Consider the following 14745-nt stretch of genomic DNA (forward strand, 5'->3'; position numbering starts at 1 on the left):
ATGGCGGACCCCGCCGAGTGCAGCATCAAAGTGATGTGCCGCTTCCGGCCCCTCAACGAGGCGGAGATCCTCCGCGGCGACAAATTCATCCCGAAATTCAAAGGCGAGGAGACGGTGGTCATCGGGGTGAGTCGTCCCCCTCCCGGGCTCCCCATTGTTGCCGGGGGTCCGCGGGGCGGAGGGGGTGATGTCATGCGGGCTCTGGGCATGCTCCCGCCGCCCCCGCGCCGTGCTGCGGCAGCGCCGCGGGGAAAGTTTGCGCGGGCGGCGCGGGGCTGCGAGGGGCGGACAAAGGCGGCGCGGGGCGGCGGGAGCCGCGAGGGGCGAGGTTTTCCCTTCTCCATCGGAGATGAGGCGTCGGCGTCGCGTCCCTGCCGCGCTTACACCGGTGGGCTCGGTAGCCCGCCCCGCCGTGCCCGCTGCCCACGTCCCTCAGGGCCGCATCCCCACGGCGCTGGCTCACCCCCAGGGGCGGTGCCCCCCGCTCCCCGGGCAGCTGTGCCGGTGCCCGACCGCTCTGTGGGGAAGGAACGGTTCCTGGCATCCCTCTGAGCGCGGCGTGCTGCGGGGCCGGCTCCAGGCGCTCCCTCCGGGCTCGGTGGCCTGTGTGTGCGTGCACTGCGGGCTGTGTTTGCGGGTGACACGTAGGTTTCTTGGCTTTGGTCTTTGCGGGGGTTGTTTGAGGTGCTGGTCTGCTGCAGGTAAACCAGTAACGGGACCGACAGAGGCGCTCAAAGCGAGGTAACGGTGCTGAAGGCGATCCACGGGTCAAACAGCTTGTGAGGATTCTTATTAAAACTTTGCATCTATTGCAACTTTCACACAGGGGAAAAAAAAAAAAAAAAAAAAACAGCCCTAAAATAGTTACGGTAGAATGAGCAAAAAAAAAAAAAAATCGAGTCGCTCGTGGACAGAAACGGCTAACTGCCTCCTCTCCATTCCCTTCTCCATTCCCTTCTCCATTCTCTTCCCCTCAGCGCTCTCCGTGCTGGGCGGCAGGCTGAGGCGCAGTGCCCTGCTGACAATGAGCTGAGCTCATCGGGTATCAATCCCAGCAGCGGGGCTGGGAGGAGCGGCTGCGGCTCCAGCGGGGGCTTGCGCTGCCATTTGCTTCTCATCTTCTTTCTTTTCGCCTTCAATAAGCCCTCGCGCGTATCAAAAGCGGATTAAAATACTTAAATTTAACATCCCCTTAACGGTGTCGTTCTTGTTGAGAGTAGAATTTGGATTCCTTTCTTTCTGTTGAAGTGAGTGCACAGGTACGTAATGCACATCTGGAAATCAAGAGTTTGTCGTGTGGAAGGCAGTGACTGTACTGCTTTGAAAAAGGGATTTGTCGTGGAGACGGGAGGTAATTCCTTTAGCAAGGGTAAAAAGGGAAAATAACAGCAACCGTCAGCTTCCTGCTGTGAAAGTTTAGGAGAGAAACGAAAAAGCTTGTTCGCTTTTTTTTTTATTTATGTAAATAGACGTAATGATTTACGTGTGGCAGGATGGGTGCCGGGGTACGATTCGCTTTCCATTCACGGAGCAAAACAGGGATCTCTTTTGGATGCCGGTATTGAGGGACTGCGTCGCCCCGGCATGTCGTGTCAGGGAGGGAGAGGAGACCTGAACCTGTGGGCTTCGTTCTGAACAGCACTGCTGTGGCCTGAAAGCCCTTGGAACCATTGCACAGGACGAGAACAAGCCAAAACCGAACGCTGCTTTCCTATAGCGTTTGAAAAACACTGCAATGCAGCTTCGACTTTCTGTTGCAGGAAATGTTAGGAAGAGGGATTCTGTTAAAAACAAAGACAGGAACGAAAAAAGCTCATAGAAATCCTATCAGAAAGAGGAAAATCTGAACGCTTCAAGGAAACACCTTATTTTTTTTTTTCTTGCGTGTCAGCGGGAATAAAGATCCTTCTCCTTCCCTCTTCTTCCTCGTCAGGGTGGCCACAGGGCTCCGTCCCATGCCGCCGTGTGCCTCGGAGCCGGGCTGTGACCCGTGGTCGTCTGCCCTCACCTCTTCCATGGCTGCTCTTGCGCTTTGAACGCACGTTGCAGGGAGGTGTGGGCCAGCTGTGGGTGGGCAGAGCAGGGTTGAAGTGCCTTGCCTGGTTTCTTCTGCGATTAAGGAAATAGTCAGGAGGAAAACACGGAGCCTCAGTGTGTTTTTATATTTGAAATTTTGAAGCTAAGTAAAAGCCTGTAACGCGCATCTCGTCTCTTAACCGTGGCGGCGGAAGGCGACGGTGGTAAATCCACTGCTCTCTTTTGCGGCTAGCTCCACCGTAGTCCCAACAGACTGCAGCTTCATTTTACGTTTCCGCTCCTCTGCAACCTCAAGGTGACTTTCGGATTGATTGTGTTGGCTGACGTTCCTAGAGATGTGTTCTCCTTGCTGGCTTGCCTTCTCCCGGTCTCGCTGGAGAGCGTGCGGCCATTTGCCCCAGCGAGCAGCTCCGGCAGGCTTCTGATGCTGGCTCCTTGCTGCCTCCCATCCCTGGCTGCTGTCCTTCCTGAGCACCCTGGTGCCCCTGGGGGCTGCACGGTGCGGGGCAAGCCGGGGCTCCTTGCTGCAGCTCGGCACTCATGCAGTGGGAAATGCCACGGCTCATCCGTGACACATTCCCCATAGCTCACCATTGTGCTTAAAAAAAAGAAAATAAATCGTCACCTGATCCGCCGCTCCGTGGTCCTTGTGGTTTTGCAGCGTCGTGTTCTGCGAGGTAAAACAAACCAGAAACTGGTGCCTGATTTGGGGTGGAGTCTGAGCGCTGTTTGTTATGCTCTTGGATGTAAGTAGCACTCCGGTTTACAACGTTGTCTTGCGGACAGATTATTGCTTGTTTCGGTCACCGGAATATTTGGAGAGGCTTTACTTTTTATTTCTTGTATGTCAGTAAAGTCAGCAGACTTGAGAGTAATGAAATAAAGTCGCGTTTTTAAGTCCTCCCTGTACAGAGATCCCTGCAGGCTGCGAGCAGCTGTCGTTAGGAGACCTTCAAACAAAACCAGCTGACCCAAAGCCATGGGGTAGCAAACGAATTACAGCTTCAACAAAAACCAGAAAATACAGTGAGAGCCCACCCCGTGCTGTGTGCCTGTTCCAGGGGGTGTGGTACACGGTGCTCCTGACAAAGGCGGGCATCCATCGCTGCCTCGTGGTGCACAGGCCGTCTGTTCACAGGAGATTGTTCGTGGCGTGTCTATAAATACCTCCTACAAAAGCTCTCCTGCCAGTCTGATATCGGATGCGGAGTGAGATGGGGCTTCTGTCTCGCTGCAGAATGTTGCAGTGGATATGGAGCACGTCATTCCCCTCGGAGAACGCTTATCTGGGTGCTTGATGCTAGCTCTGTCCCTCAGTGTCTTTGGTCTGCTTTCCAGCTCTGCTGAGCACTGCTGCTGCAGCGAGGACTGGGCACATTTTGTAGGAAAGCTGCAGCAAGGCACAGCTATGGGACGCCGGTAGCTGGCATAGCTAAGCGTGGTGTTTGTATGGCACTGAGGGGACCAAAGGCACCGAGAGCCGATGGATTCCTTTGCAGGCATCTTTTCTTTCCCCCCGCACCATAAGCTTTTCCCACACCCAGACATAAGTTGCAGTAATCTCTGGCCTGCTGCCTTTTCCTGTTTTGTGGCCAGATGCACCGTGATGCGCTGCGCTCGGTCCCCGTGACTACGGACTGCGCTGCTTTCAGGTCAGGCTGTTTCCAGGGAAGCAGGAGCACAAGACTGACAGATCTGGAACTTCGTGCGTGCGTGTTTGTTTTTTGGGGGGGTGATTTCTCTCAGAAGCTTGAGCCGCTCAGTGTCTCAGGGAGAAGACAGACAACAGAGTGTTAGTTTGTTTGGGAAGCACCAATGCAATGCAGCTCCTTCCACAATAAGGGGATGTCCCTTGTGTACCTTGCCCAATAAGGGGTTTCATTTGCTGCAGGACTGCTCTAGCAGCCACCCAGGAACCGCTCCAATGCTGGCTTTTCTTTAAAAAGAGGAATTGTTTTCCTGAAGCACACCGTTGTGCTTCACCTCTGCTTCCAAAAGCTTGTGCAGAAGGTGATGGCTGTGGGGCAGGTGGGGTACTGGGAGAGAATGCACGCCTCGTTCTTGCTGGCTGATAGCATAGCTAGTTATTTTGGTGTTAATGGGCTGGGTTTGGGGGTGCTGTTTGTGCGTGCTTGACAGCAAGTGCTCAATTTGGGGGAGAATGATTCAATGCAGATGAATGCGGACTTGGATGAGATTGTACATGCTTGTCTGTTTTCTGAACATGTAGAGAGAAACAGGGTGTGAGAAGTAGCATCTATGTATTGGTGATGGTGCTAGGAAGAAGGTTATTTAACCAAAACACAAACTGTGTTGTTTTCACCAAAGCAGTTTCCCACGGGCAGAGCACTGAAGGCTTTTTAGTGTATTTTCCCCACCCATTCCCACGTTGGGATACCTTATCTATCTTCCTTCTGCCTACCTGTTCTGTCAAGAACACTGATTCTAAATGAAAACTTTAGAGCTTAAAAGTATAGGTGCTGTATTTCAACAAGGTAGGTTGCATCTGGGAAGCACGGACTTGTGACACTCAATGGATGCTTTCTTGTTGCTAAGTTAGCTCCTGCAGACCTGCTCCATGTCAGACCAAGGCCACTTTGGTGCGTTCAGCGATGTGCGGCTCTCGCTCCAGCTCGGTTGCAGGCTTTGTTTTCCTCCCCAGAGACGTGGTGCTTAGTCACTGCTGTCCGGGCTGGTTTCTGGAAGTGCCTGCTCCATCTGATGCCATCAGATTGCCTGGCGTTCGGGAAGTCTGGGAGCACTTCTTTTTCTGCATCGTTGGAGATGATTTCTGGTGAGGCTTCCTACCCAGAGGAGGGCTGAGCGAGCGGTGAAGGAGCTGATGGGGAGTGCTGTGCACTTCCATCTCCACCTATTGTTCCAGCGCTTCCAGCTGTGCCAGGAGAATGCAATCCATTGCAGAAGGTAAAGCAGGGGATGAAAGGCCAATTTAATGCCTCTGCTATTACTTTGCTTTCCTCTGTAGCAGTTTTCTGAGGAATTTTTAGGGGGAAAGGATGCTTCCATAAAAACACAGACAAGTTTTTGGAAGGCGGAATATTCGGTATAGTTTTTCTTGACAATTTTTAACTAGACCGCTGACACCCTCGGTGTTATCTTTGGTGCCTTTCCATCATCACTGAAGTGACCTCCCTTGGGACGTGTTAATTCCGAACCGGTTCTGAAATACCTGGAGTGGCTCCCATCACTGACACGTTCCTAGCTCTGCCAGAGGCCAGAGCAGCAGGTGTGCCCGAAATCCCACACCTGCAGCTCCCGCAGCTGTGCTTTCGTCGGGGTGGGCTTTTCTTTCTGCTGAGGACGAGATTAAATGGCGTTTAAGTAACTTGTGTCATTGGGAAGCACTTGCCAGTTCTCTCATTTGAGAACCTCGGTGTGCATACACTGCGCTGCCTTGCTCCGTGGGTGCTGCTGAACCTGATGGGGAAAAGCGAGCTGTGAGCTTGTGTTGGAGAGGAAACGTGGCACAGAAAGAGACAAAAGAACGGAGTGATCTGTTCTCTGTTTTGTAAAGAAATACACAGAATCCTCTTCCCATCCCTGGGCTTCTGTGGCTTGGAGCGTTCTGGTGGCTGATGCGTTTCTCATTCAGTTCTGGCCATTTCAGTTGGTTAGACGAGTCGTTTTTGTCAGAAGATCCACTCTCACAAGGATTATTTGTTTAATTAAAAAAAAAAACCAACAACAGCAACAAAACAGAAGGTTGTCACGTGCACAGGGCATATTGTGTCTATTCTTGTTGGATCCCTCGAGCTCGAGAGCCTGGGTGTGCAAGGTGGGGTGACTGCTTGGGCTCACCTTGCACGTATGGGAGCAGCAAAGGGATTCGGAGCTGCTCAGCAGCTGCTTGATGCTTTTGGCTCCACTGCAGCGTTGCTTCTTCGCTTGCAGTTGTTTGCTTTTCTAGCTCCATGGGAAGGTACCAGCTGCTTAGCAGTGCTTGCCCTGCTGGTGGCTTTGTGAACCAGGGAAACGCCTCGGTCAGGTTGTTCTGGTTGCTGTTTTTGGAGGATGAAAATACTGCGTACCTAAAATCACCTTTAAAAAAGCCGTAACAAACCATCCTAAATGGGATACTTCAGAATCTTAAAGGTGAGGAGCATGATGTTGCTGATGGATTGCTATCGTTAGTCATCTGTGGGAAAAAGCCCAGCCATTCCTAGGTATTTATGGCCTATTTGGATCTTGGCTTTTTATGGGATGTTCTGGAAATGCACGTGAATGTTATCGAATTCACATCATGATATTGATAAATGATCCCACGACAGCTTCAGAAAATGTATATTTTCAAATTACGCGATAGGACCTAATTGAAAACAAGTGCGTTGGATTTTCTTTCCCCCCCTGAGAAATGAGTACTCCGAGATAAGAACTTAAATTATTTAATACTAGTCCTCTTAGGCGCCTTTGCAAGAAGTGATTCATCCTTTCAGTGCCTCCCTGTCTGCTGAGAATCCTGACCCGCTGCCTCATTGTGGTGCTGGGCCGTGCAGGCTCCGCTGCATCAGAGCCTCAATGCTCTGAAGAACTGCTTCTTTTGGGGCTGCTGTTACACACTGCTGTTGCGTGAGAAGAATGCCATACTGAAAAATATATATTACATGGCCCAAAGGCGTGCAATAACTTGGATACGGTATTTTTCAATTCATCTTATACTTGCACTCCCAGCTGTCATTATGACACAGCCTTTCCCGTTTAATTGTCCTTGTGGCAGCCTATAAAGTAACAAAGACCTCTCGTTTTGGAGATTGGAAGGCGACTTTTAAAGTCACTTTGGGAACCTGTGGGGAAGTCAAACCTCTGATACATGAGCATCATGTGCTGGCTGCCAAATCCGTTCACTCAGTGCGGGACGTGGAGGAGCCCACTACCTGCACTGGGGTAATTGGGTTAGTGAATATTTTTAGCAGAGCTGCTAGCAGAACTCTGATTTTTCAGCAGTGGCAATCTCTTTTCTCAGCTGCACAGCTCTGAATTGCTTGAATGTCTGCTTTTAGGCCAACAGTGGGATGTGAACAGCGCCGCAACTTCTTAAAGAGCCCTGCGATTTTCTGTTATTCACTTAGATGTTTTGGAACAGATTATTAGCACTCAGGGAGGTTTGGGGCTGTTTTTGAATGCGTTGCTCTGTGGTACAAATGGCTGAGCAGCTGTGCTTGCTGGCACGAGAGCTTGCTGAGGGAGGCACGGGGTGCAGCTGGAAGATGTATTTCCCTGCATCCTTGCCTCTCTGTTGGACTAGCTCATAGCACACAGTCCTGTTCCCACCAGAACGTGTCCCCTGCCCGTAACAGCCCGAGAAATATACTTGAGAAAAATGTTTGTTTCTGTTGGTAATAAGGGATTTATTCTGTCCATTGCTTCCTTTATGTGCAGCCCGGACTTTCTAAGTATTATCCAGTAGTCACCCATTCATGCAACTGAGATACTCCTTCCATTTCTCCTCTCTGCTGTTGGGTTTGGAGGTTTACATTTTGGGGTTGGCTGGTGCTGCTGGGTGGAACAGCACAGCTCGGGCCCTCCCTGCTTCTGATGGAGCACGGCTGGATTCTCAGCTGGTGAGCAAAACTCAGCTCATGGCTCTCAAAGAGAGAGGGCCTGTCTTGTATGGCCTGTCTTGTTCCCAGGCCATACAAACTCTGGTTTTGCCTGCTCTTCTTTCCCATAAAGTTCTGTGAGCCTGAACTACTCCAGCGACGTGGTGCAGCTTGGAGTTGTGAGGGCTTAAGAGATTTGGGGAGCTAGGAACTGTAAGTTGGATCAACATTAATGCTGGGGAATTAGAGACCTTTTTGGCTTCTGTATTAAGGTTGTGGGTTTTTTGGAAATGGTGCCAAGTGATGAGCTTAAGGGTAAGCAGTGCAGCTGGAGGTTGAGGTCTGTCAGCAGAATGGCTTGTGTCTACACAGGGTGCAAAGAAAGGCCTTCATGACTATTTCCCCACTCCTTTTCTGCCAGCTGACAATCCTGTGTCTCACAAGTTTTGTTCGTTTCTGCTGGAGATAAATAGAAATATAGATCATTATTTACATAAGAACTATAGGCGCTGGGTTGGTATGAATTGACCTGTAGGCCATGGCCCGTTCTTTGTCTCACATGCTGTGCTGGGCCAAGAAAGAGCCCACGTGCTTCTGCTCACATGTGTGGGCATTTACTGTGATCCCTTTTGTGCCTCGTGAACATTGTAAGTGAATGCAGTGTGACAGACCAGATTGTCCCCTGCTTTGAAGATTTGGGAGCTGCGGAAGGAATATTTCAGTGTTACTAAATCTGGTAATAGAATTACTGTCGGATAATGATAGCCAGCACTGCCTGTTTCTTGGATGATTTGCAGAAAGTGGGGCTGCTGCTGATCCCCTCGGTGTGCTTTACGAAGGGATGTGCTGTATATGAATGCTGTAATACGTTTTTAGCTAGAGCAAAGTCACAGGACGGGGTTGTGAGCCAAAATATGTATTTCTGCGCTTAAAAAAGCAAAAATTACATCGTTTTTATTCATGTTTTCTGTGTAACTGAGCTGTGTTGTGTGCAGTAACACGAGCAGAACCTCTGTGTTGCCTGCATGGGAGGGCACAACTCATCACGGCTTGTTCCCTGTGGGACCACTTGACATAGGCATCGACATTCTCACTACCAAAGGCAAAGCCGTTTATAATCAGGTCCATTGATTTTTTTGAATGGAATTTGAACAACACTGAATTTCTTGACCACCGACTAAGATCGTCAGTGGTGAACTAATTTATCAGGCATAAGAAAGATAGGTTCTTACATACTTTGTTTTCCTTATGACTGATAGAAAAGCGGGGAGGCAGTACTTCCAGTCTGTGAGGGGTTTCAGTGTCTTTGCAAGCGTGATTTCTTGTCTCTCCCTGCCTAATTAGCTATTGTGACCTTTTAATGATCTACAGGTACAAATAAAGATGCTTCTGCTGGAATAGGACTGCTGAGTATTACCAAACCAGTACAGCAGTATCGTGACCCTGCTGCCATGAAGGTGTGCGTGGTACAGATGGCACTGGGCTCTGTTTAATGGTTTCCTATTGAAGCTTGCCTAGCCTCCACTACATCAGAGACAGAGTCCTGAGTTTTAAAATTCATTTTCATATCATCAGCTGATCCCAAATGCTGGAACTTGAAGGACTTTGTGATTGGTGCTAGAATTGCGAGATTTGGACGTACCACTTAACGCTGTGGGTTCTGGTTTTTCTCCAGATAATGAGATGAGCTGTATAAGGAGGTCAGTGCAATGAGCCAAAAAGCAGAAGCTTGTTGGTTATAAGCCTGGGGGTGGGGTTGAGTTGATTCCTCTTTGTGCAGAGGGAGCAGTAATGGAGGCCCTGGGTGAGCTGGCTGTGTCTGGTGGGTGCCGGCTGCCTTTGTGCCTCCCTGGGGACTGCGGCCTCCTCCATCCTCTGCCTCGACTTGGCCAGAAGGCCCGCCTTGCATTGGGTGAAATGGCAGGAGGAGAGGAAGCTGGGCAAACCTAGATAAGAAAGGATGAAAGAAATCAACAGAAGCGTTAGCAGAGTGAAGGGAGGTCAGAGATACTGCAACGGGAATCAAAGCACCTGGTGAATCGCTGCAGTTCCTGCGTGTTCCTTCCTGGAAGATGCTAATCTCACTCCATGTTCCGATGGAATAAGCTTTTAGATGTGCATTTTGCTTGTGAAGCAAGGAGCTCACAGAAGCAGCGTGTCTCACAAGGAAGCAATTATCTGCCCCAGGTGCTGCAGTCCGTAACACCAGCACGGAGAGAAATGGTGCCGGGCAGCAGCTCCTCAAAATGGCTGCACGAGTGCATGGCATCGCCTTGGTGAGGGCTGCTCTCCGTCCACATTTGAAGAGGTTTGTTGCCAGGAGCAACTTGTCTGCATTACTTGGTGACAGGGTAATTGCTCTGCCTGCCTCGGAAGAGCTTCGCAGAAGCTCCAATACCATGCTTGTACTGTAGCTATTAGGGTGGATGTCGAGATGCTGGTCTGAGTATTTCCAATATACAGCACAGGTCTGGGCTACAGCCAGGCAAGCTGCAAAACAGGAGGTAGTGCTAGCACAGCTGTGCATCACATACCTCTACAGCTATGACTCGTTAAAGCACTGTGCTGTTTGCTGCCCTTTCAGTTCTTCTGCTAGTGGCACTTTTCAATGGAGAAGGCAGGAGGACGTGCAGAATGGCTGCTGGACTTCTCCTTCGTTAACTCTCTGGTGCTGTGAGTGTCTACCTTTTTAATTGCATTGCAGGGAAGGAGGCTGACGCAGACTAGGGATAACGTTTCTGCTGCACATTTTTAGTAAAATTCCAAGCTCCCAGCACTACTGAAATTTGGTTTCTGTGTTTGAGATAAGGAAGCAAGTCGAAGTTGTTGTTAGTGGTTTCTGTATGAGTCAGGAACACAGCCAGCCAGCAAGGTACCGAGGGGAAAGGTTTGTTTCCTGATCTCAGTGAGCACAGCTGCTCTGTTTGGGGATGGGTGCTGGTGTCTTCTCTCAGCTGTCCTGGGCACGGCTCGTTGTGGCTTTTGGACAACTTGGGACTTTTTTCAGTTTCTAAGGGCAGAAGAACATAATCTACAAGAACAGTGTCTGTGGCTGTTTCTGCAGTTTGTGGTTAACAGGGCAGAACTGTTCTCACCCTCTTAGTGGATCATGCTGAGCCCCCACCTTCAGCGCCGTGCCTTTGTGCAGGCTCTGCTAGTCCCAGAGAAACTCAGTGGATACACAGCCCGGCTGTAACCGTGGCTCTTCTACTCTTGTGAAATGCTTTCTCTGCAGAACAAACGCTGCACAATGCAGGCAGCGGGAGTGCAAGCATCTCATTTGTTTCTCTTTGCCACTCTATATATCCAGCCTGGCGGGACGCTCCAGCACCAGTGGTGTGGTTTGTTCGCTGATTCCCTTCAATCCTTGCTTTTGCAGAGCATGCTGAAAAGAAAGCTGTTCTACGGATCAGTGATGCCCTCTCATTTAATTTTGACCTCTCCTGACCTGAGTTGGATTTGAATCTACAACTGACAGCGCTCGGTATCCCATTACTAATCTCCTGAGCCATGCAGCTCCCCATAAATCTGTAAGTGATATGTTTAACGGAGTGAAGATTAACACAACACGGCCACGGCAGAATGAAGATGCAGCTCTGTCTGGGCCTGGGGCTGTTTCACGTGGCACTGCTCTTCTGTGGGTGGAGCTGAGGGGCAGCATCTTCCCTGGGACTGCTTTGTTTCATGTTCTGGATTGTCTGCCTGCCTTTGGGGCGCTTTGTTGGCACGGGACGAAGGCTCACGGTGTGCAGAGATGCTGTGCTCTCGTGATTTATTCCTGTAGCTCCTCACCCCCGGGATGTCACTGCCTGAATGCTCTCCCATTGCTGCTGGAGGGAGCTGCCTCAGGATCTCTTTGATCACGTTAAGTTACGAGCTTCAAACCAGAGTGCTTTTTTTTCTAGAAAGTTTTGGAAGGTGCCTGTGGCAGCTTGGTCAGGACCCTGCTGTACCTCGTGGGGCTTGGAACAGCGTGTGCCAAACGCCCTTGTGAGATTCCTGTTTAGTTAAGAACCTCTGACACAGAGAGGAGCTGCAGCTCAAATGCGAATGACAGCATTTCAGAGTTAATTTAATTAAGCTTGTCTGTGCTTTGCAGCAGTAAAATGAGTAGGTTGTGACGGTAGCTTTGAACAGGCTCGTAAAGGTCTATTAAATTAGTTAGAGCACATTAATTTCAACTAGTAGCTTTCTCTTACAGTGCAGGCTACCTGAAGACTGAGAGGGATCACGCTGCAGAGGGTGTCCTGCTGTTCCCAGTAGGATTGTTACAGGAGCACGCATCTCCTGTTGTATGGTAGAGCTGAGGTCTGCTGAGGCGGTAGCTAAAACAGCCTCGCTAGAAGAGCAGGGAATTATTCTACTTAAAGCTTAGCTTTGTGAGAAAAGATGGGAGAAAGAATTTTGTGCTAGAAATGAAAGCGTTATCTCGATGTCTTGGGCACGATGCCCATCTTGAGCCGGTGCTGTGCGGCTGGTGAACTCCTTTTCCCCTGATCATTCACCTCTGTAGAGGCGGAGGTGCATCAAACGGAGCTGCAGAGTGTGACACCTCTACTCCCGTCTCATTTGTGTGCCCTTACGTAAGCAGTTCAGTAATTGCAGCCCAAATCCACCAGCTGCCCCGCGGGCTGCAGAGCGCTGGTGGCACGCTGAGAGTTCCGAGAGCGTTTGGCTCCGCTGCGCAACGCAGCCAGGCCGTGCAGAGCTCACACGCTGCGTGCCGCGCTGCTGGAGCCATGGGCAGGCCGAGGAGCTGGAGCCCGGCTCCCGGGGCCTTCCCTCGTCCCAGGCCTTGCTGCTGTGCCGGCAACACCGGGCAGCCCCAGGAGAGGACAAGCAAGCTGGTGGCCCTCGAGTAAGAGATCCCTCTTTCTGCCGTGTGTGGGAATGGGTGGGTGCTCCTGGTGCGTCCTGCGCGGCCCTGTGGAGCCTGCGGTGCTCCGGAAGCAGCGCAGAGCAGCGCTGCTCCAGGCCTTAGCCCCAGCTCCTCTAACAGCCAGCAGGATCCGGGCTCCTGATGGGCTGGGGATGCTCGTGCTGCTTCTCTGCGTTAGCTGGTAGCATCCCATCCCAGCAGGAGAGCGGTGGAGAGCTCTGCCTGCCTACTGCTGCGCCCAAAGTGTTGCTAGGGGGCGAGTGTTCTTTAATAGCTGGCTTTGTGCTGGGACATCCTCCTGTTTAGAATTGTTTTTTTTTCTTTACAGAGTGCCTTTTCCAGGTCACGCACCTCGGGGAAAGGGAAGCTGGTAAATAATTTGGAGAGCCTCTTTTCCTAAATCGCAGATCCGTACCGAACTGGAGCGGTGCCTTTGTTACAAAGAGTTAGAGGTTCTCTCTGCTGCGAGCGAGAGCTAAAAGCGGGACTTGGACCACGTGCCAGATCCCATCAGCTCTGCAGAGAGATTCAGCAGGCAGATCAATAATTAAGGCCGCTGTGCAAAAGTAATGTTGTTCAACTCAGATCGCTCTGCAGCACCTGCTCAGACCGGAGAGTTTGTTGTCAGTTATTTTCCAACCGATTTTTAGGAGCGTTACCGAAATGTGAGAGTTTCTTTAGGAGAGTTTTGTTAGCTACGTAGTGCGTTGAGGTTACTCTGGATAATTTTCCTTCTGTCGTTAAGAATTCTCATCTGTCCACGAGGTGAACTGTTACCGCGCTGATGTTTCTGTAGGGCCAGTCAGGTTGGACAATGGATGTGATGGCAGTGGTAACAACCCAATGGCTGCAGATTCTGTGTAACTTGTGGGGAAAGAGAAGTCCCCTGGACCCCCTAATTCCAGGGCAGATTTGCTGTTTGTCCTGCTGGGAGTGCAGCACTCACTCAGTCCCATTTCCAAAGGGAGCGAAGAGTTGGATTCCCACTCAGGCAGGGAAAGCTGTTTATGCAGAAGGGAGCAGCACGGTGCCGTGTGAGCGCTGGGCCTCGGTGGAAAACATGAATTGCTTCTGGTAACAGTTTGCTTTCTGATCTTGGAAAAATTCTGTCTTCCAGGCCTGCAATTAAGAATCTTTTATTTATAAAACCTCTCCTACGCAAGCGCTTATGGCGCTGGTGAAAACTAGCTGGGAAATAATTTCCCTTTAATTAAGCTCCTGCATATCACACGATGCTATTACCTGTGTACTTACCTGCAGTGGAGTTTTGTGCCGTAGATTAAACCCACTTACAGATCGTTCATTTCCACTGCATCCGTTGAAACTGAGTGGAGCAGAGAGCTGGAGCGTTGCGGCCGTGGCTGCTGTATGCCAAACAATTCATCTGATAAGGGTGTTCCTGTGCCCTGTCAGGTGCTCACCTGTGGCAGGGTGTGTATGTGTGTGTGTGTGAGCAGGCTGCGTGCTGCCCCGGCCTCCCCAGCTGTGCAAGGCCTCACTGTGCTCCCTGGGGTGCGTGCTGATGGGCTGCAGAGCACACAGCCAAACGTGAGGTGTGCGTGTGCTGGTGTGATACGAGGAGCCTTGAGGTCAGGCCGGTGGAGCCCAGCCCATGGCTGTCCAGTTTTCTTTGGAATCGTCCTTAATGTCCTCGTGCTTGTCTTCAGGTTTCCTGTGCGAGCAGGGCAAACCTGGGCCTGTCTTGGAATGAAAGTGAAATGGTGTTTCTGATTCCAGGCTGTAATTCCTCGTTCTGATTCAGATGCCTGCGTACAGCCTAGAAAAGCAAATAAATTTGGGGTTTTGTGTTCCTTTCTTCCTTTCTACTTCATTTATTCTATACCTGAGCTCCACGCTGGCTGTTGGGTGCTCAGTTCTAAGCCATCTCATTCTGCTCGCCCTTTTCATAAGGCACTGTGGGGCTCCTCGTGGGGCTGTGCATCCCACCACTGGGCTCACTTGCCTCCCACAGGTACGCTTGTGGATCCAAGCCTGCCTGCCTGCATGAAGATCACAGGGAATTAATCATGAGCTGCATTCAGGCCCTAATTGTTAGCATGCTGCTCTAAGCGCTGAACCTTTTCCCATTTCCTCTCTACCTGGAATTTAGAAGAGCTGAGATTTCTTTTTTTTTTTTTTTTTTTAAGCAGGAAATGTATTTGCTTATCTTGAATTGAGAATGCATTAGCTTCTAGCGACATCGCTGCCCTGTGACGCTGCCTATTAAATAACAGCACTGGTGTTGCATGCATTTATCATCAGAATTCTCTT

General features: G+C 50.5%; 1 protein-coding gene across 2 annotated transcripts in view; it reads left to right on the forward strand.

The window, feature by feature from the left end:
* The window catches only part of KIF5C (kinesin family member 5C), a gene marked incomplete at its 5' end in the record, with an annotated part of 69605 nt that continues 54860 nt past the window's right edge, over positions 1 to 14745 (forward strand). For both annotated transcript variants that reach the window (XM_021398590.1, XM_021398591.1), the window contains 1 exon segment: positions 1 to 126. In XM_021398590.1, coding sequence (XP_021254265.1) covers positions 1 to 126 — 126 coding nt within the window.

Source organism: Numida meleagris, chromosome 5, assembly GCF_002078875.1.
Source record: "Numida meleagris isolate 19003 breed g44 Domestic line chromosome 5, NumMel1.0, whole genome shotgun sequence".
Lineage (NCBI taxonomy): Eukaryota > Metazoa > Chordata > Aves > Galliformes > Numididae > Numida > Numida meleagris.